The following is a 24,247-nucleotide window of genomic DNA, read 5'->3' on the forward strand; positions in this document are numbered from 1 at the left end:
TTGTGCATTTAGAGAAAGAAACACAAATACTTTTTGTTTTGTTTTTTAACTTACTGGAGTGAGTGAAAAATCACTTTCTACCAAGAGACCAAATGCCCTAGCTTGGCAAAATGGACTGCTTGCAAGGGTTTGTATGATCCTTCTAATCATACAGCGTTCCTGCAGTAGTGTTTCTGTCATTCACAGGGTGGGTGACCTTCAGATCTCTCTGGAAGGGTCTTTAACTCCCTGCTAAAAATGGAGAATGTGTCCCATGATTATAATAATTTATCTATTCATCCCCTCCTCCTTACTTTTTCTTTTCTCTTTTTTTTTTTTTTTCCTTTTCAGGATGGAGTAGGTGTAGATGAGAAGCTGTCTTTACGGCGGGTAGCCGTCGTAGAAGATTTCTTTGACATTATTTATTCCATGCATGTGGAAACTGGGCCTAATGGAGAACAAATCAGAAAACATGCTGGACAAAAGAGAACGTATAAAGCAGTAAGTAACAACTACAAGTGAGCATCAGTCTCTAAAAGTGTGAATTGAAATTCGTAGTGTATTTTTTTCTTTCAGAGATCTTTCAATAATGCATGAAAACATGCAGCTTAGAAATCACGAGGGCCACATTTTCTGTGTAATAAAGGGCCAGATCCGTTGACTTCAGTAGCGATTTCCTCATTGGTGCAAGGAGGGAATTAATTATTTCTATAATAGTTTGACAATTTCTCTAATAACTCTATATCAATTAATTGTCATTAAATGGATGAAGTCTTAAAGAAGACTTGGAAGGTATTGCCGCAACTTTGCTGAATGAGGTGCTGTACTTCAGCATATGAATGAAGCTGCCTTGTAGTTTATGGCAGACTGAGTATACTTAATGGTTTAATGGCATGAAAACTTGTAAATATCCTGGATTCAAAAGGGTGGAAAGCTAAGTACAGTGAAAGAAGTATTGAGAGGGCAGCTCTCACACCTGCATAAAACAGTTGAGTACAGAAAAAAGATTATTCTAAGATTTTTAATTGTATGTTGTTTCTTGACCTAACCAGTTCAGCCAGTGCCTTAAAACAGCTATAAATAGCTTTTGTGGTTAGTGGTGCAAATATAACACTTTATTTTTGTACGGAGAACTAATGAAACATTTACTGTACTTTCCCAAGGTGTTGATCCACCTGCCCAGCTGTTTCCAGCTGCTGAAGCACTGGGGGCTCCCAGGGCAGCAGGACAGGGCCTCCCAGCCAGGGCCCATCCCACCGCTCTGGCCGGGGTGCAGGGCACCCAAGGCTTCTCTCCCCATGGGCCCAGTGGGAAGGGGCTGGCGGGGTGATGCGCACAGCACCCCAAGGTGACCTGTCACCCCGAACACAGTGTTCTTCACTTTAAAAACAACCTGCAGTTGTGTCAGGCATTTTTCTTCAATGGTCACCAAAATGTGTGGGAAATCCAGGATTCTGATACCCACGTCTTCAATTTTTGCCATAAGAAATAGCTCTTTTTCCATTACTGCTTTTTCAGGTACATAACAATCTTTACTCTGTATCTATGAATCCCTTCACAGATGTTTTATTTATAGGCTATTTCAGACAGTTTGTTGTGGGATAAGCTCTTGGCAAGATTTCTTATAATTTGTTCCCAGTGGTATTGACCTTAAGATAGCTGTATGAAGAAAGACACCAGTCATCTGGGTATGCTTTAGAAGGCTTGGGGTGATATTTCAGGGTGAACAAACACAAACTGTCTAAATTAATTTTAACCTGTCACCTTGGCTATTTTGATACTCGGTCTTCTCTTTTAGAAAGCATTAGAAAAGTAATATGTTCACTGACCTCTCTCCATTTTGTTTTACTTCAATATGCTCTTAAACAGTGTAGGTCACAAACATTGCAGAATATTATACCAGTATAAGGAATGCTGCCAGCTATAAATACAATACTTCAAGTCATCATCCTACAAATACATGCCAAGTACAATATTTACTGCTGTAAGAATCCCATGATTACAAGTCAGATAATGAATTTGTTTATTGTGAACAGCATGAAAGACAACTAGTGTCTCTTCTGTGAGAACTATTTGTGCAGATTCAATAGCCTACACAGTAGTTTCATTTGATGTTAACTTTTATCGTAACCGAGACCTGAGCTTATTATGTTGTTATGAGCAGAGGATAAAGATGCTCAAATGTACGTTTGTGTTATTACCGGAGTCTGCAATATCTGTACATTCATTTCATTGCATATTTGTTTATTAAGGGCATTGAGTCATATTTCCCAAGGACAGGATTCATGTACATAATTCTTAAAGATTTCTATAGATTAAAAAAAGGAAAAAGATTCCAGAACAAACTAATATCAACTCTTGCTCTCTGTCCCAACATGAGAATTAGGTTAAATAAACAGGCCTCAAACTGTATCAGACTAACTGGGGAAATGCATTCTCCTTTACTGGACCTGTCCATGAAAACACCTTCACTAAAAATGGTGAACTGTATTGCTGGTCTGTTCCAGCAAGCCATGCAGTGTCTGTCTCCTCTGTGGCTCTGCAGGAGGAAAGAGGTAGTGTCTTGTGTAACTGTCTCACAAAATGTTATACCCTAAAAGCTTTATAAATCAAACTGATGTACTTTGGCGGGGTTTAATTTTATTAAGTGAATTGGCAATAAGATTAATTTAGTCTTGTTTCTTTATTCACATGTCAAAAGTGAATCATCCTTGAGATCTGTGAATGTATTTATCATGCATAAATATTCTCCAAATAGTTTGAGTGAAGAATTTTTACAGGAAGAATGGTTCACAAACTGTGTGCTACAACTGCTATTTGTTATTCATAATTCATGGAATGTGATGATCACATTTCCTTGGCTCTCTGACTGGATGACTGAAACATTTTAACAGAGAAATGATGGGGAGAAAACCACCACTATTTCAGTGCAAAATGGCTAAACTTCTGAAGTTCACAAAATATTGTCATGGATTTTCAGTACCTGAGTATTTCTAAAAAAAACAATGGTGTAGCCCTGAGAATTGTAATGTATTGCTTTCAAGTAATTTATTTGCTTATGCATGTGTTAATATCTGTTTTTAATAATGAACCTGCTCCACTCAAAATTTTTAATAGCATTCAAGCATGATTAGGAGGGTAATGAAATTGTCAAAGATGACTTAATTAACTGCTGTTTGCATTTATATGGAGTGACGAACTTGGAATAGGTAGGGCATTTTACATTTTTGATAGAGTCACCCCAGATGCTGGAGTGCTAAAATACATCACTACGTTTCTCTGAAAGTGTGTCCAGAACAGCTTACAAACTCAATTAGTGAACATGTAATCTGCACTGACTTGTTTATGTTAACTGTGTGGAAATTAATGGGATTTTTACAACTGACTTCTGTGGGACTTCCTACAGCAGTGCTGCACAGGAAGATAAATAGGATGTGGTGCTTGATACCTCAAAAGAGCAGTGTATTGGAAGGGGGCCTTTATATTTTAGTTGGGGCAGCAATGTACCAAACTTAAACTTTATGGTTCCTTGGCACAAATCCTATAGATTAATGAGGAAAGCATCTGTGTGTCAAAATTTAAGTTTAGATAAGGTCCCATTTTCTTCTTCTCTGCACACTAACAAATGAGAAGGGAATTGTACAAAGTCTGTGTAGATGATATGGGAGAGTAACCTTGAAAATGCTCAAAAAAGAGTGAGCTTCCCATTTAACTGGCAGGTTTTGTGCTCATTTCAAGTGCCCGACTTGTAGACAGTGTAAGATTGATGGGCTGGGTTCCTTGCCAGCATAACTGTAGGTAGATCTAAACCAGCAGAAAAAAAAAAAAAGGACCTGACACATATATATAAAATGAAACCAAGAACTTTAAATCACATCTGGAGTATGCCAGACTGAAGGAATACGTAAGACGATGTTTATAATGTCAGCTAGTTCCCTGGCTCCCGGGGGAGTTTACAAACAGGGAAAACGTTGAGGGCCTTGATATGAGAGATCATTCTGTGACAAAGGCAGGATATGTGACACAAGGCCTGGCCAAGGCAGTTGCTCAGCAGGGGCACAGGTGACTAGGAAGGTACGAAAGGTGGAAAGAGCATGTTCTTCGGTGCCAAGGAAAGCAGTGGTGCCCAAACAGGTCCCTGCTTGTTCTGCATTTCCTGTGGGCCCTCTGCCGGGCTCCAGAGGAGAGGGGGTGAGATGTGCTGATGGAAGGAATAGGTTAATATAACAGAAAGGAATTAGGTTGCCCAGAGTGGTGGTAGATGCCCCATCCCTGGAGACATTCAAGGCCAGGCTGGATGGAGCTCTGAGCAATCTGATCTAACTGAAGGTGTCCCTGCTTATTGCAGGGGGTTGGACTAGGTGACCTTTGAAGGTCCCTTCCAACCCAAACTATTCTATGATTCTATAATTAAGCAGTTGGGAGAAATTACAGAGGATCCTCCTTGTACGGGTGACTCCGCTTGCACTTGCTGCTGCAGCTCAGTAGTCTAGAGGAACCACATTGCTTTGGGATAGTGCTTTTCACTCTCTGTCCTAAAGGACTTATTTTTGTATCAGCATCCCACCCTGAAAGGAGAACTGCAACGTCAAAGTGGAGATGGGGACACACAGAAGTGTTCAGGAAAAGAATCCATCTGGTATATTGGGAAATGCATGTAACAAGTGCATAGCAGACTTTCTGTGCCTTTGGAGAGCTGAATTTCTTGATTCAAAATATTCAGCCGTATCTAAAATTTAGATTCAAGTGCTGAGGGGGTATATCAGAGGTGGGAGTAACTGGGAAAAGTTGTGACTACAGTGGCAGCATAATGCAACAGGCTCAAGCTGCCAGAACAATTCTTTGTGATTCAGTGCAAACCAGGAAAAAAAATAGCCTTATTACATTTTTTCAAGAGGCTCAAGTGGTCTGTGATGAGTCTGGAGATGGAAAACATCTCTGCCTACTCTCAGGCCCTGCTATGAGTACAGGTGGGCCAGGTTTAGTCACCAAGCCCCATATTTCAGAGTAGATCTTCTTTACTTTCTTTAATAATCTTAAAAAAGATGTTAGATTTTCATTCACTTTAGTAGCAGAGTAAGTGCCTCACCTCTGTATATTATATCTAGACAAACTTTCCAAAACTAAGTGCATCATCTACCCAAGAACTGTTTGTGTGAGTCTCACAGTCACCTTAAGCACCTTAGATTCTATGTGCATATTCTACTTTAATATTCTTACCAGTGATGGATGATCTAGTATCTGCCTGTTGAGACTGTGTAGGCACTGTGGAAAGCCTTGAAACTTTATAGCAGTGAACTTGAGTTGTGAGTGAGGGTTGTGATGTCTGAGCAGGAGAAATGGCTCAGTTAATAAAACTCCCAACCCATGAATGAAAAAAGAGCATTGGGCTGATGAACTGGAAGAGAAGCAGGCTTGTAAAACATGGAGGACATATTGATGTGTCAAGGGAAAGTAGCTTGAGGCCAGACTCTGATCAGATAGGTAGTACATAAATATATAACATCTGAGGCACAAGAGGAGTCTGTTAGGTGTGGGGCGATGTCTGAGGTCCTGTGCTTCATCCAGCTGTTGCAGTAATCAGTGTTTCTTGGTTTGGGATCAGGCTGTTGAGTAGCCTCCCTCTTTTTTCTTGTCCTAAGAAAAACCTTACTTGGATTGTGACATGTGCCATGACTCTCTTCTCCCAAAACATGAATGTGCTTCTGAGTCCCCTCTGAGCATCACAGTGAATGTGTTTTCCTCAGGGAAGAATTTTCTGGCAGTTCTCACTGTGAAATAACATAGTCTCCTTCCAGTACAACTTCCCTGATCAAACAGGGTTAAAGCAGCTTTGGGGCCTGGCTGGTTTCCATCCAGGGCAGACCTTGTCCTTGGGGAAGCAGAAGAAGGCAAGGTTTGTTCAGGGCCTTAACATGCTTAAATCCTTGCATCCACACTGTTCCTGTGTGCATGATGAAACAGCTGAGTCCCGTGTGCTTTACTCTATGGACTTGTTCTTGCTTCTGTGCAAAGGGCAAGTGTTGGGTGTCCTGGCAGTGGTCCCGCTAGCAGGTGCTCCCCATTGTTTCCCTCACAGAATTTGGCTTTTGCTACATGGGGAGAGCAGGGAAGGGAAGGGAGCTGTGAAGCACAAGTTTAGCACAAGAAGGAACAGTATTTTCCCCAATATAGCAGGGTAGCGAGCTCTTGATAAAACTCCCAGCAGTAATATATGTGCTTTCCTATGTCAGCCTTCTATTCTGACCTCTTGCTGAGTAAAGGAGAGGACTTTCCTTGGCTGGTTTGCCCTCCTGTCATCAAGAAACCAATTTCTACCACCTGGTTTGATGGCTGTGGGCCCAGGACAGATTATCATCTTACTCTGTCTCTCTCTCCCCCCTCTTGGAAGTCTTCTTTGGATCATCTTCCCCCTCATACTCTCCTTAATTAAAAAAAAATATACACACATAACAAAAAACCTCTCTCTGTTCTGACACATTGCATCTTCCAGACTACACAGACATTCTCCGTGTTAATGCTTGAGGGGTTAATAGGTTCACTTGTAAGATTTCACTCATGCTCCTCACACTTGTCTTTCCCATTCTGCCATATGTGTCCTGAAATCTGCTTTCCGTTTGGAGCTTGTTAATTTTCCAAATAAAAATGTAGCTCTGAAAGTTACATCATCACAACATTCTGCACTTAAATCATCTGAATATTGGAGAGTATAAAGGAGCCCTTGCCCATTTTCTCTGCCTGCAGTGATGCAGTAGGAATGCAATACGCTTCTTATAGACAGGGCATGCATCACTTAGCACAAATGTAAATCAGATTACATACTTAGGTACTGGATTACTTGCCTTGTGGTAGTTGTGTTCTTCATGGGATCCAGTAAACAGGATGAGGGTAAATTATGGGTCTAGAAGGCCTTTGTTGTTGGGCGATGTTTTGGATGAGTTGATATATGTAAAAATCTATTATATCAGGGTCTTTTTGTGGACGGTGAGATAAGATCATAAAAGTTTTGACTCTGAAGCTGCTGAAGTCAACTTTTTATTTTCCTCTGAGTTCAGACTTGAAATATGTGTAGGTGCACATGGACTGTACTGTTAGGAAATTTTTGCTACTTATCCTGTAACTTCTGAGGCTAAAACAAACCTTGTGTGATTTTTGCACTTTTTGTTTAATGCTTCAGATGTCTAGTTTCTTCTTCATGTATTTTTTTCCCTTTACAATGTAAAAAGCATTCAGCTGTAAGAACTATGCTTAGTACACAATACCTAAACACCAGCCTGCTAGAATCTGCTTATTTTCAGCTTTGTCCATGATACAGAATACATCCAAATACAAGGTAACACATTTCTACAAGCAACATGAGATTAATACTAAAGTGCAATAAAACTGCTAGTGGGAATAAGGAATCACGTAAGGATACTTCTAAAGCTTAATTTTTGAAAAAAGTATGCCCACAATTTTATCAAGTAATTTTATCAATGTGGTAAATCAACACGGATTTGATGGGTACAGGCACATGCATGAGCAGTTTCTTGGAAGTCATGCCAAAAATGTGCCTGTGTGCATTGACAGTGGGTGGATGTAAATAATGCAATATCCCCCACTTCAATTTTCTGGCTTTATTTTTTCTTAAAATGTAGAATTGTGTGCGTTTCTGTGTGTGTGTAAATGCAAGAAACCAACATTGTTGTAGCACATCACTGAAAGATGATTTTTTGTTAGCTAATGGCCTTGAGAAGAGAGCTAGGTGCAGGGCCCCTGAAGGCAGCGAGAGCACAGAGTATCAGTGAGGACTGCATCATTATTGCTTGCTTTCAGATAGAATAGAGGACAGAAATGATTTTTCCTGATGAAATCAGGCCACTGTCTAAAATATTGCTGTATAGTTACTTAGAAAGTGTCATAGGCCTCCAGGTTGTGCTCTGAAATACTCACATGAAGGCCAGCTCCAGGAACTACATCAGCTTGACCTTGTGCACAAGCTGGTAAGCTCCACTGAGGGGTGAAATACAGGATTTTGTGTTTGGCCTTGTGGTAATTTGATCAGAGATCTTCCTGGCTACAGCTGGTGCTAAGCCAGCTGGTTGGGAGCATGGCCAGAGCAAGCAAGGCAAACAGGAGTCTGCACTGTTGGGAGTCATGAGATTGTGGGGATTTTTTTGGTAAGCTTTCTGGCATTGAAAATTGGAAAGAGCTTTTTGCCCATATTCAAGCAGCAAGAATAAGGAAAGCTGTGAGTCATGTCCTCTGTGTATCTCTTTTAATGCCATAGTTATTGTGTTAGGCCAATTTATACAGGCTGAAGTCTTGGACTGTGATTGATTCAAATTGCAAAGTAAATGGGAAGAAATTGGTGAAAACTGGTGTTATTTAGGGAAGGGTATCCTTAAAATTGTGTTGCAGTGGGAGGCTGGAGACACAAGCATCTGCCATGTGGACAAATTTAGTTATAAAACCAGGTTCCCTTATAGTCAGTGGAGCACACCTATCAAATCTGGGACTTAGCTCACTTGCTTTCCATATAGGATTTTCATCTTATCTGAGCAGAACTGGAATTTTGTCAGAGATACTTGATTAGAATAAATGGAACATTCCTATCAAATGCAGGCTACTAATGAACCTATGGGTAAGCTTCATTAGTTTCAATACAGTGCTAAATGTGTTAAATGTTATGAGAGGTTTCTGCGTATGTACATGTAACAATTTTCCTAATGCTAAATTCTAGAGGATTTTAAGTTCTTGTTTAGATTTCATAAAGCATGCGCATAACCAATGTTTTCGTATTTAGAAAGGTAAATAGGCATCTGTTCCACAGTAAAAAAACAGGAAAAATAATCTGAAAATATTTTGGGGGTAGGACTGTCCATTCAAAAGTGTCTTTGTTCAGTTCCTTCATTTTCAGATAAATTGTTTCAGGCCCAGAGAAAGTCTTTGCCAATTTTTGTTGCAGAACAAATTTTGCTTTTATACTAATTCCCTTCTACTCCCTCAAAATCAGATTTTTTGTTATATAAAACAACAACAACAATAAGCATCCTAAGCAACAATACTATAAACAGGATGGCATAATTTGCATCTTTTATCATTTCCATGTATTTCCATGACTCGTGTCACATCAACAAACAATAATTTAAACTCCACCTGCTTTTGAAAATACTGTCACTGATAAATTTGGTCCATGGAGTTTTAGGAAACATAAGTTTCAACACAGGTTAAGTAGGCAACAAGCCAAGGAGAAGAGTGTAAGAGAGTTAAAACTGTCCAGTCCTCCCCCTCTTAGCACCCTTGTGAGAAGCTTGAGTGATTTGCACGGTATACAATCCCATTTACATCCAGTTAAAGAAAGTTACCTTATCCTTTGTGTATCCACACTTTCATGCATGCCACCTCCATTCTTCTGCACTTCCTATAGAGACTTGCACTGATGTAGTGCTCGATAGGAAATCAAATCCTGCTCTAGGTTTTGCAATAAGGGAATACAAGCAGATATCAGTTGACGTTTTTTTAATCTCTGTTGTGGCACTTTGTCTTTCTTTGGAGATTTTCTCCACTGCAAGACAATCACCTTGGCTCATAAAAGAAGGGCTGGAGATTCCTTACAACACTTGCACTGTTCAGTGTGTATACATCAACATACATAATGAATCACAGAAAAGCCATGGCTTTGCCTGGTAATGTCTTAAAAACATCCAAGTGTGGAGATCCTTCCACCCATCTGGTAAACTTGCTCCAGTACATTGGCGTCCTAGAGAAGACATTTTTCCTGATGTCCAGTTTGAACATCCCAAGTTGCAGTTGGTGGCTGCTGTCCCTGGTTACACCCTCTGAAAAGTTTCCACAGGTTTTCTAAGTCCTGGTCAGGCAGTGGCAGGCCGCAATTACATCTTTCTCTGCCTCATAACCTACTTTTGTCACATGAAACAAATCCAACACTCTCAACCTTTCCTTCAAGTCCCCTGCTTTAGGCTCCAGCCACCGTGGTGATCGGCCACAGACCCCTCTCCTGCTTCTTAGCAGCCTTCTTGACCTGTGGAGGGGCAAACAGGACACATCATTGCAGCTGCTGCCTTGCCAGCACTGAGTAGAACAGGGTAATAACTTTTCTTGATCTGTTGGCCATACACTTAATGTTGCCAGTATGAGATTTGCTTTATCTGTGATCAGAGAGTACACTCTTGGCTTGTTTTCAGCTTGGCACTGGCCACCACCTCCAGGTCCTTTTCAGCAAGGCAAAATGTCTATAAAGACAAATGCGTCCTTGGGGGAGGCTGGAGGGAATGTAATCTTTAAAAGCAGCAACAACTGCTTCCTCCTTTCCTCTTTTGAAAAAGAAGAGAAATCCCTCTGATGGCTACTTGCGAGTATGTGGTTGGAAAGAATGGTAGTGCTGAAAAGAGGAAACAACCAAAAACTGTCATTTAAAGATATCTCCGTCTGAAGCAGAGTCTCTAAGATCAAGTGACCCCTAAACTCTATAACTGTTACTAAAAATAGCTTTTTTACCCTGTAGTATTAAATCACAAGCTTTCCGATAATATTTTCCCAAACCATTCAAATACAAAGTTAAACTTAGCAAGGAGACTGTCATTGCTGCTAGTGCACGTAAGCCAAGCATTTTCTTTGTTGGGATTACTTGTAAGAAAAAGATTGCTTTTCAGTTTGGTTTTTTTAGAAACATCCCGCAGTCAGGTGCCTGTTACATACGAATCTTTTTGCTGAAAGCAAATTGGAAAAAACTGTAAACAGAAAACCAAACCCATTTTGATATAAGTGGAATTTTTTTTCAGTATCGACTTTTACTAGCCATTAGATGGTAAGTACGCAGAATGGAGAGATGTTTCTTGGAAATCCTACATAGTATGCAGAACGTGCTTTCATTGTGCTTCCTGGCATCATAAGGTAATATGCCTTATTTGGAAATCTAATGATCAGTTCTGTTAAATCATGTTCAATCAGTGTATGTAATAACACCTATATATTGTTATTAATTTCAGATTTCAGAGACCTATGCCTTCCTACCGAGAGAAGCGGTGACACGATTTCTAATGAGCTGCTCAGAGTGCCAGAAAAGAATGCATTTAAACCCAGATGGAGCGGATCATAAAGGTAGTTTTAGTATCAAATAGTGGAATGTAAAGTCATTTTATTCCTAATACCCATTTATATTTTCCTAGCTTAAGAGAGAGTTCATAAAAATTTGGTAGACTGGAACAGTTCAATAAGTCAGATCATCTCATTTACTTAAGCTGGAAGGTAGTGAATCTTCTGCTTTCACTTAAGGATGGAGTGTAATACCATAGGCATCCTCAGTAGAAAGATGATTTTATCTGGAGGAGGTAATTTATTTTGCTATGGAAGTGTTTATATGGGGGCTTAAACGAAAGGAACAGATAGGAGGTATGTGTTGTAGTCATTTAGGATAGAAGAATCTATCACTTTTCATGATTTGAACTTGATTTTAATTTTTATTCAGAAGACTTCTGTCTGTGCAGCCTACAAGCAATTGAAATCACCAAAGTTAGAACTAAATGATGTAACTGTCTGACTTTGACTGAAGAGTAGGCTGAAGTAGCCTCCACAATTAACATATAATGCATAAAAAATATTTTTATTGCAGATAATGGAAAACCTCCAACTTTGGTGACCAGTATGATTGATTACAACATGCCAATTACTATGGCCTATATGAAGCACATGAAGCTGCAGCTACTAAACTCACAACAAGATGAGGTAAAACCTGAAATCTTCCAAGTTTGTTTTTCTCTTCTCTTGTGTTCTTAGGTGCTTGCTTTTGTGGTAGGCAGGGAAATGAACACAGATTTTGATCCCATCTTTATCAGTGCTAAAATAGTGAGTCTGAAACCAAACCAAGGCTGTGTGCAAGTAATCAGGTTGAGAGAAAATGTCATGACGTACCACCCTTACATGGTTGGGGGTAATATGCTTTACTGCCTCAAATCACCTACAGGTGCCCTTTTACTGTCTGGACCAGTGGAAAGTTAAAGGGGGGCAGTATGTTCACCTGAGGCTTAGTGCTGTGCTCAGCAGTGACTTCCATTGTCTACTACTAGAAAGCAATACCTTCAACAGCTGAAATGAAAGCCATAGTGGTGTACCGAGGGTCAGCAGCCAGGATACAACACATTATAGTGAGGTAGATTGAAGCCCTGACAACATCAGTTTAAATCTTCAAGGCAAGAACCTTGATAAATAAGAATAAGGGTTGCTTTTGAAACTTCGAATAAAAATACAGAAAAAAATAAAGGAAGAGAAGTGTGGTGATATTCTAGCTTGTTCAGAGAGAACTGGAGTTGAATTGCATTTATTTCTTCCCCCAAATGATTTTATTTCTGTGTTTTATTCAGAGTTTTTCTAGTCTTAAGAAGTGCTTCACCAATTGGATGGCACCTACCAAATTACTTGTAATAAACTCATTTTGCTAGAAATGCATTCGTTTACCATTTGAGCTGCCAAGTCGTTAGAAGCCCAGCTATGTGCTGGCAAAAAGCAGTTCTGCATGCTGTGTCCTTCTGCCTGACTACAATATGTATTTTTTTTTTCAATAAAGAAAACCTTCAAAAGCAACCTTAGCAGGTGGATTAAGTCAAAGACCTTGACCGACTCCTGACTTCTGTGGAGTCAGTCAGATTTGGTTTCATAATAAGGAGATATGGGCTACTGGTGGAGATTTCTAAATTATTCAACACCTCATGGAATGGGGATTTCATCACTTTAGGTAGAAATATCAGGATTCTTGTTTCACTTGTCACTTTTTTTTTTTTTTAATTGTGGAGGATGTGGGGGGAGATCCCCAACTCTGCATTCCTCACACACAAATACAGCCTGGTCATGTTTTTCACCTGAGTCTCCCCTCTGCACGCTGCCCCTTTTCAGGAATGTGACAACGGGGTTTTAACAGTGGGAGAGAAGGGGCTTTATGGCTGAAGTAGCCTTAGGAGTTAAAGGATTCTTTAGTTTTTCCACTGCTTCCCTTTGAGAATTATTCCTCTCAGAACAAGGTGAAGCACTCATGCTGGATCAGGGCCAGCTGCCACAGTGCTTCTATAGCCTGAATGTTTTGGTGCAGTCCTTCTGGTCTGATGACTGTAATTTTTGTTCAACCAGTTTTTCATCTGCATGAACCACCGGCAATGACACGGTAGCAGCAGGAAGCACCATTGCTTAGTATCTCCCTGTCTAGGTTGGTTTTGTCACCCTAATGTTACTGTATATGAAATATTTGCAGCACTGGATTTAGGAACAGAAGCATAATTTTCAGTATGTTTTAGTAATTATGTGTTTGCCAGAGTGGCCACAATGAAATTTCTCAAGGTAATCTTTATGTCTTTTCTCAAAGCAGAGTTTTGGTAAGAACTTGATTTTCTCTGCACTGCACATTTGCTGAACTGAGAAAAAATTGGCAGTGAAAACATAGTACAAAGCAGGAAGATACCTGTTGCATGCCTTTTACACACGTAAAAAACATGCTTGGGTTTGTAAGAAGGCTCTGTTTCCAAGGTTCCATCAATCATATCTGTATTCTTGTGAAGGGAGTGGAGTGGAGACAGGAGTAAACTTGGATCCCACAACTATCTTGCACAGTGACTGAAAGGCTCCTAATTCTCTAATCCTCATTTCATCATTTTTAAGCTGAGGTCATTGGTGAAAGGAAAGAACAGGAGAACTAATACTGTGTGGGAATTTCCAGCTGTGCTGCAACTGGTGCGAAGGTGCCAGTGGCTTCCACTCCTCTCCCTGTGCCTGGCTGTCCACACACATTCAGAGAAATGGTTACACAGTTTGGCGAGTGAGGTGGAGGTATTCAGCAGAGTGCCATAGGCAAACACAGGTATCCCATGTGTGTTGTTTTATACCTATGCAAGCATTGGGACCATACAGGTTGCCTAACCTCAGAATTGGAAAATATAAGCTGCTGCTTGTTGGTTCCTGCAGGGATCACTGAGAAATACCACTGTGCCTTAACAGAGCCGCAGCCGTTCAGAAGGTCTGGAGGAGTCTGCGTTCTGACCTTGCTCTTTGAGAAAGCAGCGTGTGTTTTCCCAAAACCTCAGAACCAGCTTGATGAGTGCCTTGGCCCTGTCTGTCTGGGACAGGAGAGTGGTGGGCACCACGTCCCATGGTTCTTGTGCGAGGGCAGCGTTTGGGTGTTTGCTGCTGCTCTAACTGGGGTTCTTCTGCCTTATCTGGGCAGGGCAAACAGTTGCCCACTAGAGAAGCCCTCACTCCTTCATTTCATTTTTTACAAAACTTTGATAACAAGGTATGTTTCTTTCATTATTTTTCATTGTCCTGGTGTGACAGTACAGAATAGCATCGCATTGTGTGTTGTCTCACCTTCACTCCTGAAATGCATTTGGCAGCACTTCCTCACGGTTCAACAGGAGCTGTGACCACAGTGAACTTCCCTTCTGAAAATGAAAGAAACACCCATACAAGCTGGAAACATCACTGACACACAAGAGAGGGATTGATTTAAGGGCCAAGTGCTCAGAAAGAAGAAAGCAGCTGTGTTAGCATCTGTAGAAACCAGTTCACAACAGATACACAGGGAATCATATTCTAAAGATGACCATTTTCCTAAGTAATTTCTGGTGAGCAACCCAGAAAAAAATAGTCAGAATCCTGTCAGTTAAAGTTCTGGTTTTGTTTTAAAAAACCCAATATATTAATTGGAAAAGTATTTTGAAATAATCTTTAGGGGATACAAAGCTATCTGGCTTATTTTTCTATATGTTCTTTAAATGGCTTTTCTTCATAACAGGAGTAGTTATCTCAGAAAAGTTGTTTCTAAAAAAATATCACCATCATTTTTTGTGCTGCCTTAACAGCTTACAGAGCAAGACTTGTCAATGCTTGATTTTTAATTCACAAGTGCAAGCATGAACTTCAGTGGGACTGAAAAAAGTAAAGTTAACACGTATGTGAACATTTGCTGGACTAGGTCCAAAACTGGTTTGCTTTTGTAACTGGGGACAAAATATTTGATCAGGACTTTTTCTTTTTGCCTTCTGCTGTCATCCCTGGTAGATACTCTGTAATTAGACTTGATGGATAATTCATATCAAAGATGTATGAAGTAGAATAAATTTCAAGTTATTCTTAAATGATTATATTGCTTTGGTTTGCCATTGACTACCATATGATCATGCTCAGAATTTTTATAAGCTTTATCATTTTAATAGACGCTTCTTTAAACACAGTAGCAGTGTAAGGGTGACATCGTGTCAAGAAAATTTGGTGATGGTTAGGTCAAGTTTTCATTTGGAAATACCTTGCCATGAGTGGTCATCACAGGGTTATCAGCCTCGCTTGAGGAAGGTAGAGGATTCAGGCAGGGAATGTGGGGCGCTCTCGTCAACCAAATTTAAATAACAAGGACTTGGTATGGGGTCTCTGGTTATAGCCCTCTTTTGCAAAATACTTTGGGAACAGTTAAGAGCGAAGTAATGGAGTATCCTCATAGCTGAACAAATTGCATTTGTCAGATGATCATATTACATCAATGCTGTGCTTTCCTGGCTCTTCTTTATGTGCTCTGCTCGTTTGCTTATATACACAAAGATTGAGCATGATTAAACTCCACACCAGGTGTGAGTGAAAGGAACAGGGATGAGTAAACTGCACATGTAATGTGAACAGTATACGATGTTTTCTGACGTGACTCTGCAACTTTCAATTTGCAGGATGAAAGCTCTATAGAAAGTGATGAGTTTGATATGAGTGACTCGACTAGGATGTCAGCTGTGAACTCTGACCTCAGCTCAAATCTGGAAGAGAGAATGCAAAGTCCTCAGAACCTCCAGGGCCAGCAGGATGGTAAGGCTCTCGTTTCTTCCAGAAAATGTGGTATTGCCTTGTCTTTTTCCTGTTCTGTGCCTTCATTTAGTACCTGCTGTGTCCTTTTCTTTATGGTGTGTAATTTGAAGTCTATGTTCCCTATGTCTCAGCATGAAGACAATGAAGTTGGATTTTTTTTCAGGTTAATTTATTTGTTGCTTAGGCAACAGGTGAGTGTTTAGACCACTACATGTCAAGTAGTATTATTTTACTGTTTTTATATATGTAGTGTGACCATACACAGGCATAAAGAGAAATTAAACTCAAACCTTTGTGAGGCAACCCAGAAGGCTGAGAAAGTTGTTTTCATTGGATGAAATGAAGGAGAGGGGTGTGACAGAAGCATGGTTGAGAGCAAGGAATTGGGATGTGATATTCAGAAAAAAAAAAAAGATAGAAAAGACAAATTCTAATAGGAAAATAGAGGTAAAAGAAGAGAAAACAGAAAGAGCAGCATTGTAAACCTGAATGTTAATTATTTCTGTGTCAGGTACAACACAAAGCTAATTTGCTGGTGAAAGAGGTGGAAGAAGATGCATAGAAGATGCATAGATGTGTACTCTTTGATTTCAGCCCTTCTTATAGAATGAGTTAGATGAGCCTGGTTTGGAGTGAACTTTCCCCTTGGCTGTGGAGCTCACACAGTCTGTCCACTATAGATTGTGACACTGGCTCATGGGAGCCACACAAATGCACAACATCCAAAGTGCAGGTCTATTCTATCACTATTAGAAACACCATATTGGTATCCTGCATTTGTTACTCTGTAATTTTCAGGTCATGTGTGCCAATTCAGAATTGCTTCTTAAATTTCTCCTGAACACTAAATATATAGAATGTGACAGTTAATCTGGATTCTTTCTACGTACTGTATCATGGTCAGTTGTAGGCTGGTGAGCTATTTGGGTGAGAGAGGATGTGCCGCATAGTGCCTGATAGGATCTGGTGATGAGTAGGACCTTCCACTGCATTGCTTTCTGCACAAATGAAAGAGGAGGAAGAGTGTGATGGTTTGGTAGGTCAGATTCTAACCACAGCTGCCTTTTGTCTGACTGTCGTCAAGCTATCACCAAATTTGTTTTGACTTAATTTCTGTGTACATATGTTCACTAAAGTTCTGATGCACAAGATATAGGGAAGATCAGTTCACTTTCCTGTTGAAGTCTGACTTTTCAGGGCTAATATACTATAATAATACTCCTCAGAGTTTTCAGGGATACTTTGGAAGGTGCCATTTTTGTATATCTAGCTTTCAGTGCAAAACTGTGCTTTAGAGGTTTTTCCTTACCTGTATACTTAATCTGTTTCACATATATAGAGCGTTTCTTAGTAGTAATTGCATGCATGCATATGTCTGAAATAAAAATTATGGCTCAATGTAGTAACCTGTGCAGAAATACCTGTCATATGTGTCTTAATACCTGCCAAAACCAGATTCATGTGCCGCATCTAATCGTATTAGAACATTAGTACCAAAGATAAGATGCTGGGAAACTGTCACTTGCTATTTAACATGTATGGGAAAAAATGCACTGTGGTTTTTGAACTACAGGTAGTGTGATCTTACAGAATTGCTTTAAATTTCTCAGTTTTCCTTTCTTTCCTCCCAGATGTTACTTGCTTACCTTCCTAAGGCAATCCTATTTTTTGCTGCATCTTCTGGCTAAAGCATCTACCGATAGATCTGAAATAGCAGCTCTTCCTGCTTTACAGGTTTCCTGTAGTAGCTGTTGTCAGGTAGTGAACCTGAGTGTGGCTACTCATAGCAACACTGCTTTTTCAGATGTGGGAGAAGAGGCTGAAGGAGGAAATGAAAGGCATTAGAGAAGGAGGAAGAAAGAAGAATGATAAGAGAAAGCAGGAAAAAAGAAGGCTGGAAGAAATTAATGAGCACAGGGATAAGGGAGTGGAAGTGGGAACAGAGAGAAAGGAAACAATAAGGAACTTAAACGAACTTAGTAATACAATCCCTTCTGCTGTCACAGCCTTCGCTGTAAAATTTTACAAATTTAATACTTAATTATCACGCACATACACCAAAATCATCACCAAAACGTGAATTTGTGTGTCTGAGGTGATTCCTGCCCACTTCCCTCTAGCCACTCTATATATCCATGGGAGTTTATGTCAGTCACCACATTCAGTCTACAGATAAAGACACTGTCATTTGGCTCATCTGAAATGTCTTTGCTGTGTTCTGGCAGGTGAAAACTTACTCGTGTGTAAGGTTGCCTGTCCACACGCAGTTGGGAGTGGTATCTGTGGTGGAATGGTCTTCTGCTGCACAGGTCTTCTGCTGCCCCAAGGATGCCATCACTGGGAGAATGATTTGATCATTAGGAAAACTGCTGCCTTGGGTGGATTACTGACCGCTCTAGTGTACCTAAAGGTGATCCATTCTGTCACTTTGCTTACCTGGCTTTCTATGCCAGGTGGCATGAGAATATTTAGGAACATCCGCTGTTTTTTTTCCCATGGATTTCAACTGTTTTGAGACGAGGATATAAACAGAGTCCATGTACCCTCAAGGAGCATAAGAGTGAGCTGGGCCACACCACTGAGGGATAGATGGAGACACCTCTTCCAGTCCAGTTTATGGGGCTATACCTTCATTGTATTCAGATGGAAATTTGGCTTTGGGACTCCATTGCAGAGCTCATACTAGGAAGATTTGACTTGAGGTTTCTCATTGTCTTCCAGTCTAGTACTCTGTGTTTTCTATTTCTCATGGTTAGGTTGCTTGAACCTAAATAGAATAAAGGCAAATATGAGACCAACAGTACCAGCTGAAAGCAGTAGACCCAGAAATGTAATGGTAGGTAGAAAAACTACTGAGCAGAAGAATACGGAGAGTGGATGTGTGTGTTTGCTCACAGTAGATGGGTGCTGGTACTGCACTGGGCTCTACAAATGTGCTGAGGCTTCCTGAGACTCCTTGTGTAAAGCATATAACCTTGAAAAATAATGGAGATTTGAGGAAGAAATGAGAAGTGGGGAGAGCTGGTGAATTGTATCTGCAGTACTGAAGCTGCTACAATACTACAAAGGACAGTTCCCACTTTACATTATCCTTTGTATGCTTTTAAATAACAGGACCTTGAGTCACACCTGCCAATGGTGAATGGCTGAAAATAGCATCCTGAGCACCTGCAGGACTGCTGCAACGATGGGGGAGGAGTTGGAAAAGAGCTGCTGCTCTTCCCTGGGGAGTTAGGAAAGGAAAGCAGCTCTAATTTGCAATCGGTTCACTCCCCAGCTGGGAATGGGGTAGGGCTATCTGGTTACCAGTGCCTCAGAGCTGCTTTCCCTAGCAGCCAGCTGGATAATAGGGCTGCAGATTGCTGGTGTGTTCCTTTCTCTTTTGCTCCCTCTCCTGTTGCTTGCCCTTGTTTTCTTGCTTCCCTATACATGCTACATCTCCCTTGTCCTAAGCTGGTTCTTTGGAGCGAGCCCTGCATACCACTCATCTGTGGGCAAAGCTTCCACTCAAGAGCTGTCACTCATTCTCCATCCTACTAATAATGCTCTAGGGACTCTGATGTTGCTGTATCAAACCCTTTTGCCCTTGTCTCAGACCACAGGCAGCAGGCAAGGTTTGCAAACTTAGCTGGAAGTACAGGAGTTCGTATTTAAATTAAAAAAAAAAAGAATTAGTGCTTCAACCTCCACAAAAATGATTTTTCTAGTGAAAACTGACCTTTTAGTAGGTCTGTCAGAGGGGCAACAAGAGCTTCTGCCCTGAGGGAAAATGGGATTCTGTTGCCATTGCCTGTTAGCTGGAGCCCTATGCAGAGCAGCCAGACATGTGGTGGTTCATTAGTTACTAAGATGTGAGAGAAGTGTAGGGGGATGCTCTGATTAGAGGAAATGAAGAATACGCACAACTCTAGAAGTAACAAGAGTTAAGTGTAAATTTTATGTTACATTTTTTGGGGATTTCACTATGTGAGCTATCAAATAAAAATCAGGAGTGAGACTATTTGACTGTAACTCAGTGCAAGATGCACAACTCATTTATTTTCAGTATTTCTCATTGTACTGAGGTACACCAAAACATATCAGTACTTTGTAGGGGTCTGGTGGAGAGACTATGTTCTCTTCAATCTAGTTCTTAGAAAACGATAGTTGCATGTTTATACATATTTATATAGAACTCCCTCTCACAGGCACTGTATGGAGACTGTGTTTATGTGCTAGCTATGACAAAATATGTCACACTTCAACCTTTGACAGGAGTTGTGCTATCATCTTAACCGTGAAGATTAATAATAAGCTTTACCTGGTTGTATTTTTTTCAATTTATAGAAAATTGAGCAGTATTACTGTAATACAATGGAGGATTATTAATTCAGGTAGCTTGTGGTCATTTGGATGGTGCCAGTTCTCTTTCTCCAGCATGTTCAAATTGCCAGGCTTTCCACAATACAGACATAGGAGATGTGGCTGGTCACATTAACTGTTCCTTCACCAATTTTCTGTTTGTGGTAGGTATAAGTGTTGGAGTCAGTCATCTAAATACCCGTTTTCTGCATCAAAGTTCTAATCTTTACGCAACAGCTTCACCTGAAAAAAGTAACATTAGCTGATTAACTTAGTCAAAACTGTGCATCTGTGCAGGGGTGCAGAGTTTGCTGTACACATGCTTGCTGTTGGTTTGTTTTCTGTGAAATGAGTCCAAGCCAAGTGTTTAATCCATTTTCCCAATCTCAACTGGCTGTACTGTCATATTTCTTTCTGCCTTTGTCTTTATTCCACTAAAACCTAGACTCCCTGCCTTAAAACTTTGACTTTTCTTTCTCCACAAAGTTGTGTAAGATGTATGAGTTGGAACATCAGCTGCAGACCAAAGTGAAGACAGGTTGGTGGAGGAGCATATTGGAGTAAACAGTCTCTGCTGTGGCCTGTGTTTTGGCCCTGCTCTTCATGTTGAGTGAAGTGAGTGGTAACAAAGGCAACTTGAGAGCAAACGATTCCCAGCACTAAACCCACAGCAACCTTTTTGCTGCTAATTAAGAATTTTCGGTGGAAACGTTATTTTACATTAATTTACAAAATTAATTTACGTTGATTGGTGTTGTGCCTCTAATTTCTGTTCATGTCCGGAAAGGTATTACAAATATGTTTGTTTTCTGTGAGGTCTAAGTCCACTTGACCTCAGTAAAGGCCCACTGAAGATTAGATGAAATGTAGCAGAGTTTGGGTGTCTTTTAATTAAAAGCTTGACTTCTTTAGGCTTCAAAACAAAGCAGTGACATTTCTTTGGTATACTGAAGTTAAATTACCACATGGAGTTGTAAAGCTTTAATAACAATATTAAAAGTAACATAAAAATCAGGCTGCCAGTTTTCCTACATGCAACCTCATGAACTTTTAGAAAGCCTCTTCATTTTAGGGATTTTCTGTGGCTTGACTGGTTTTATTTCTAGTTTGTAGATCCATGTTAACACAGCTATAACGCTATAAAAGTTGCTTATTAGGCTTATACATTATGCAAGTCATTGCACATACAAAGTTAATAAGAATTTTACTCTAAAGCAAAAGGTAATTTTTGCTTAATAGTGGGGGTTTGGGCTGATTAAGAATGAAGGAGTAACACTGTTAGCTTATAGAGAGTATAGAAAAACAATTTCAAACAATTTTTACCCTTTTTTTTTTTTTTTTTTGTGAAATAGCAGACCATTTAAAATGACATTGGAGATAAAGCCAGGAGAGCTGACTGAATTTTTTCACGTATTCAAACCTTCCAGTCTTGCTCGAGACAGTGAAACTTGCAACATTTTGGGCAATAATCTGACTTCTTGTGACTAAGGATGGAACAGTGAACAAGAGTCTTCTGATAGACATCTCAGATACCTGCTTGCCTCATGGCAGTGGAAAAGACAGGAGCATAGTAACGTTCAGGCAACGCTCTAATAGCAATACAGCACCTTATGCATAGTCTTTTATGATCTTGCTCTAATTTGGCTGTCGATTTGCCACCCTTTGCAAGCACCAGCTTCATTACTGAATAAAGCAAAAGTCAGCACAGTCACATATACATGTTTCTGAGTGAGTGTATGGGCTGCGCTGAAGCCCATCTTGCCCTTGCCGAAATCACAAAGGTTTCTTTAGACAGAGAGTTAGTTATAATATATTGTTCTGTCTGAGAAAATTAGTATCATCTTCACCTTAGCACAGTTTAAGCGAACTTGACAACCTGGCATACAGTACTAGCATTATTTTGCTTCAGTGGAGCTACACCTGGGGTGATTGGCCCATCTGATTTGCTTTGATGTAATATTATTTGCATAAACCAATACACTTACGAAAGAGGAAGAAGATGGTGAAACAATAACAGAGACGGAGAGTTGTGGAAATCTAGTTTCAGTAGCATTTTAATGGCTTCTTTAGAGGTGACAATGCAAAAGGCACCACGAGTGACATTGTAAAGACACCTGAGCAGCATCATGATGTTGATGTTTTGATGTCAGTGTTAATGCATTGTACTGAGCCTGGGCAAAAGCTTGAAATGTTGGTGCAGCTGTGTTAGAAACTTTCAGTCTGTAACATCACTAAGGAGACCTGGGTGGAATTTTCAGCAAATCAAGTATTTTAATGTACTGGCTGCTGACGAGGCAGCGGGTATGGGCATTTTCATCAGAATATTGAGCTGATATGTAAGGCAGTTCTATTGTATCATAGATGAAAATCTTCCTTGGACTCTATGTACAACTCAAATTCGCTAAGAATTAAGTGTCACTGTCTCTCTGTGGAGAGCACTCTTTCCTTCCTCCAGATTAGTGGAAAGAACTCCTAGAACTTCACTAACTCTGGGGACCTTCCTAATCAGACAAGGGTCTCAAACCAGGAGTTGGACATAAGCATCCCTCTCACTGAAGTGTAGTGAATGGATTACTTTTACAATTGACTTTTAAAATATGTAGTGTTACTGCATTTTCATTTGCAAGCATCTCGTGAGCTGGCTGTGCTGTCTTCCTGCTGCTTCATTTTACTTGTGTGTGTGCCTTCTCTCTTAACAACTTGTGTTCTTTTTTTTTTTTTGACTTGGCTTTATTTTTTATCTTATACTTTAATTTGCTTTAGAGACTAAAATATTATTAGACATGAATTATGCATTGAGCAGACTCTCTGCTAGAGTCTGACTGGTCTGTTGCAACCAGAGAACAATCCCATTTCTGGCATTGCCCTTCCAGCTGCACAACTGTCACTTTCTATTACTCTTGCCCTGAACAATCGAGTGTGGCTTGTAATGACAATAATTGCCTCAAAATTGTTTGTCATGTTTGCCTTGTTAGCAACAAACTACTGACTGTTGGTTACAATCAAGTTCTCAGCTATTACTCCTTAATTGCATCAGGGAATACTTGTGGCCAATAATAACTGAGAAATTAGAATTCTCTTTTCACAAGTAATGCTAAAATGCTTGCAGACCATTCACTCTATTCACAACCATTCTTTTTTACATCAGCAATCTAGTGGTAAGTGAAGCCTACCCCAGTGTAAAATGCTAGCCACAGACCACTACCCATTTGCACCTTCAAAACAGGTCTGTGGGTTGCATCGGTGTTGTCCAGGTCCTCTGTCAACAGATATTTCACTTTGACAATGATACTAAGCAGCCACACAATCTATTCCTTACACAGGTAGTGAAGGGAGCCAATTTGCTTTTGATTTCAGTATGCAAGCACTTTTAACTAAACTTAGTGGGATTTCTGAAAACATTAGTTTTGTTTTGCTTGATTTTCTTTGCTCTTTTTCATTATCTTAGCATCTCTCAGGCTTTTACCTCCCATTTCTCTGTAACATCAAAATTAAGAAAGGGGCATTCTGGTATAGGGATTTAGTTTTGCTTCCCAGTACAGGCACTTTACCCAGTTTATTCTTTCATATGTACCAGTTGATTTTAGCAGGGTTATGTGCTCAGATTGCTTAATTTAATTTGATCTACTTCCTTACAGTATAGATTGACTTTTTTTTTTCATAACTACTGTTAAAATTCATGCTAGACATTGACTACCTATTTTTTGCTTGCTTCTTATTAGATTTAACATAGAATAATAGAGCATTTTTATTTCAGTAAAAGGGATGTAAAATAATGTGCTTTAAAGAAAATTAAAATTAACCATTAATTCTTCACTGTGTGATATTTTAATTAAGCAAGCAATTTTTTTTTTTTTTCTGAGCAGGAAATACCCTGGAGACATTGGGCTGTCTTGTGAAAGATATTTTTTTAATGGAAATTTCTTTAAAGTGTTTCTTGTTTGATAAAATATTTGTAATGCTGAATGTCTAAAATGGGTTGTATGTTTTTAACCAAATACAAATGTTTGATTACAAAAAGAGAGTAGTACTTTTTCAGCACTAGAGAACTTTCTAATATTTAACACATAGGAAGTGGTTATATGTATTTTCC

General features: G+C 39.8%; 1 protein-coding gene across 4 annotated transcripts in view; it reads left to right on the forward strand.

Moving 5' to 3' along the window:
• NOL4 (nucleolar protein 4) overlaps window positions 1-24,247 on the forward strand; it is a 193,959-nt gene that overhangs the window by 36,351 nt on the left and 133,361 nt on the right. For all 4 annotated transcript variants that reach the window (XM_065830303.2, XM_065830302.2, XM_065830301.2 and 1 more), the window contains exons 2-5: window positions 331-480; window positions 10,971-11,082; window positions 11,594-11,706; window positions 15,681-15,813. In XM_065830303.2, coding sequence (XP_065686375.1) covers window positions 331-480; window positions 10,971-11,082; window positions 11,594-11,706; window positions 15,681-15,813 — 508 coding nt within the window. The remainder of the gene's footprint in view (window positions 1-330; window positions 481-10,970; window positions 11,083-11,593; window positions 11,707-15,680; window positions 15,814-24,247) is intronic.

This window comes from Patagioenas fasciata, chromosome 2, assembly GCF_037038585.1.
Source record: "Patagioenas fasciata isolate bPatFas1 chromosome 2, bPatFas1.hap1, whole genome shotgun sequence".
Classification (NCBI taxonomy): Eukaryota; Metazoa; Chordata; class Aves; order Columbiformes; family Columbidae; genus Patagioenas; species Patagioenas fasciata.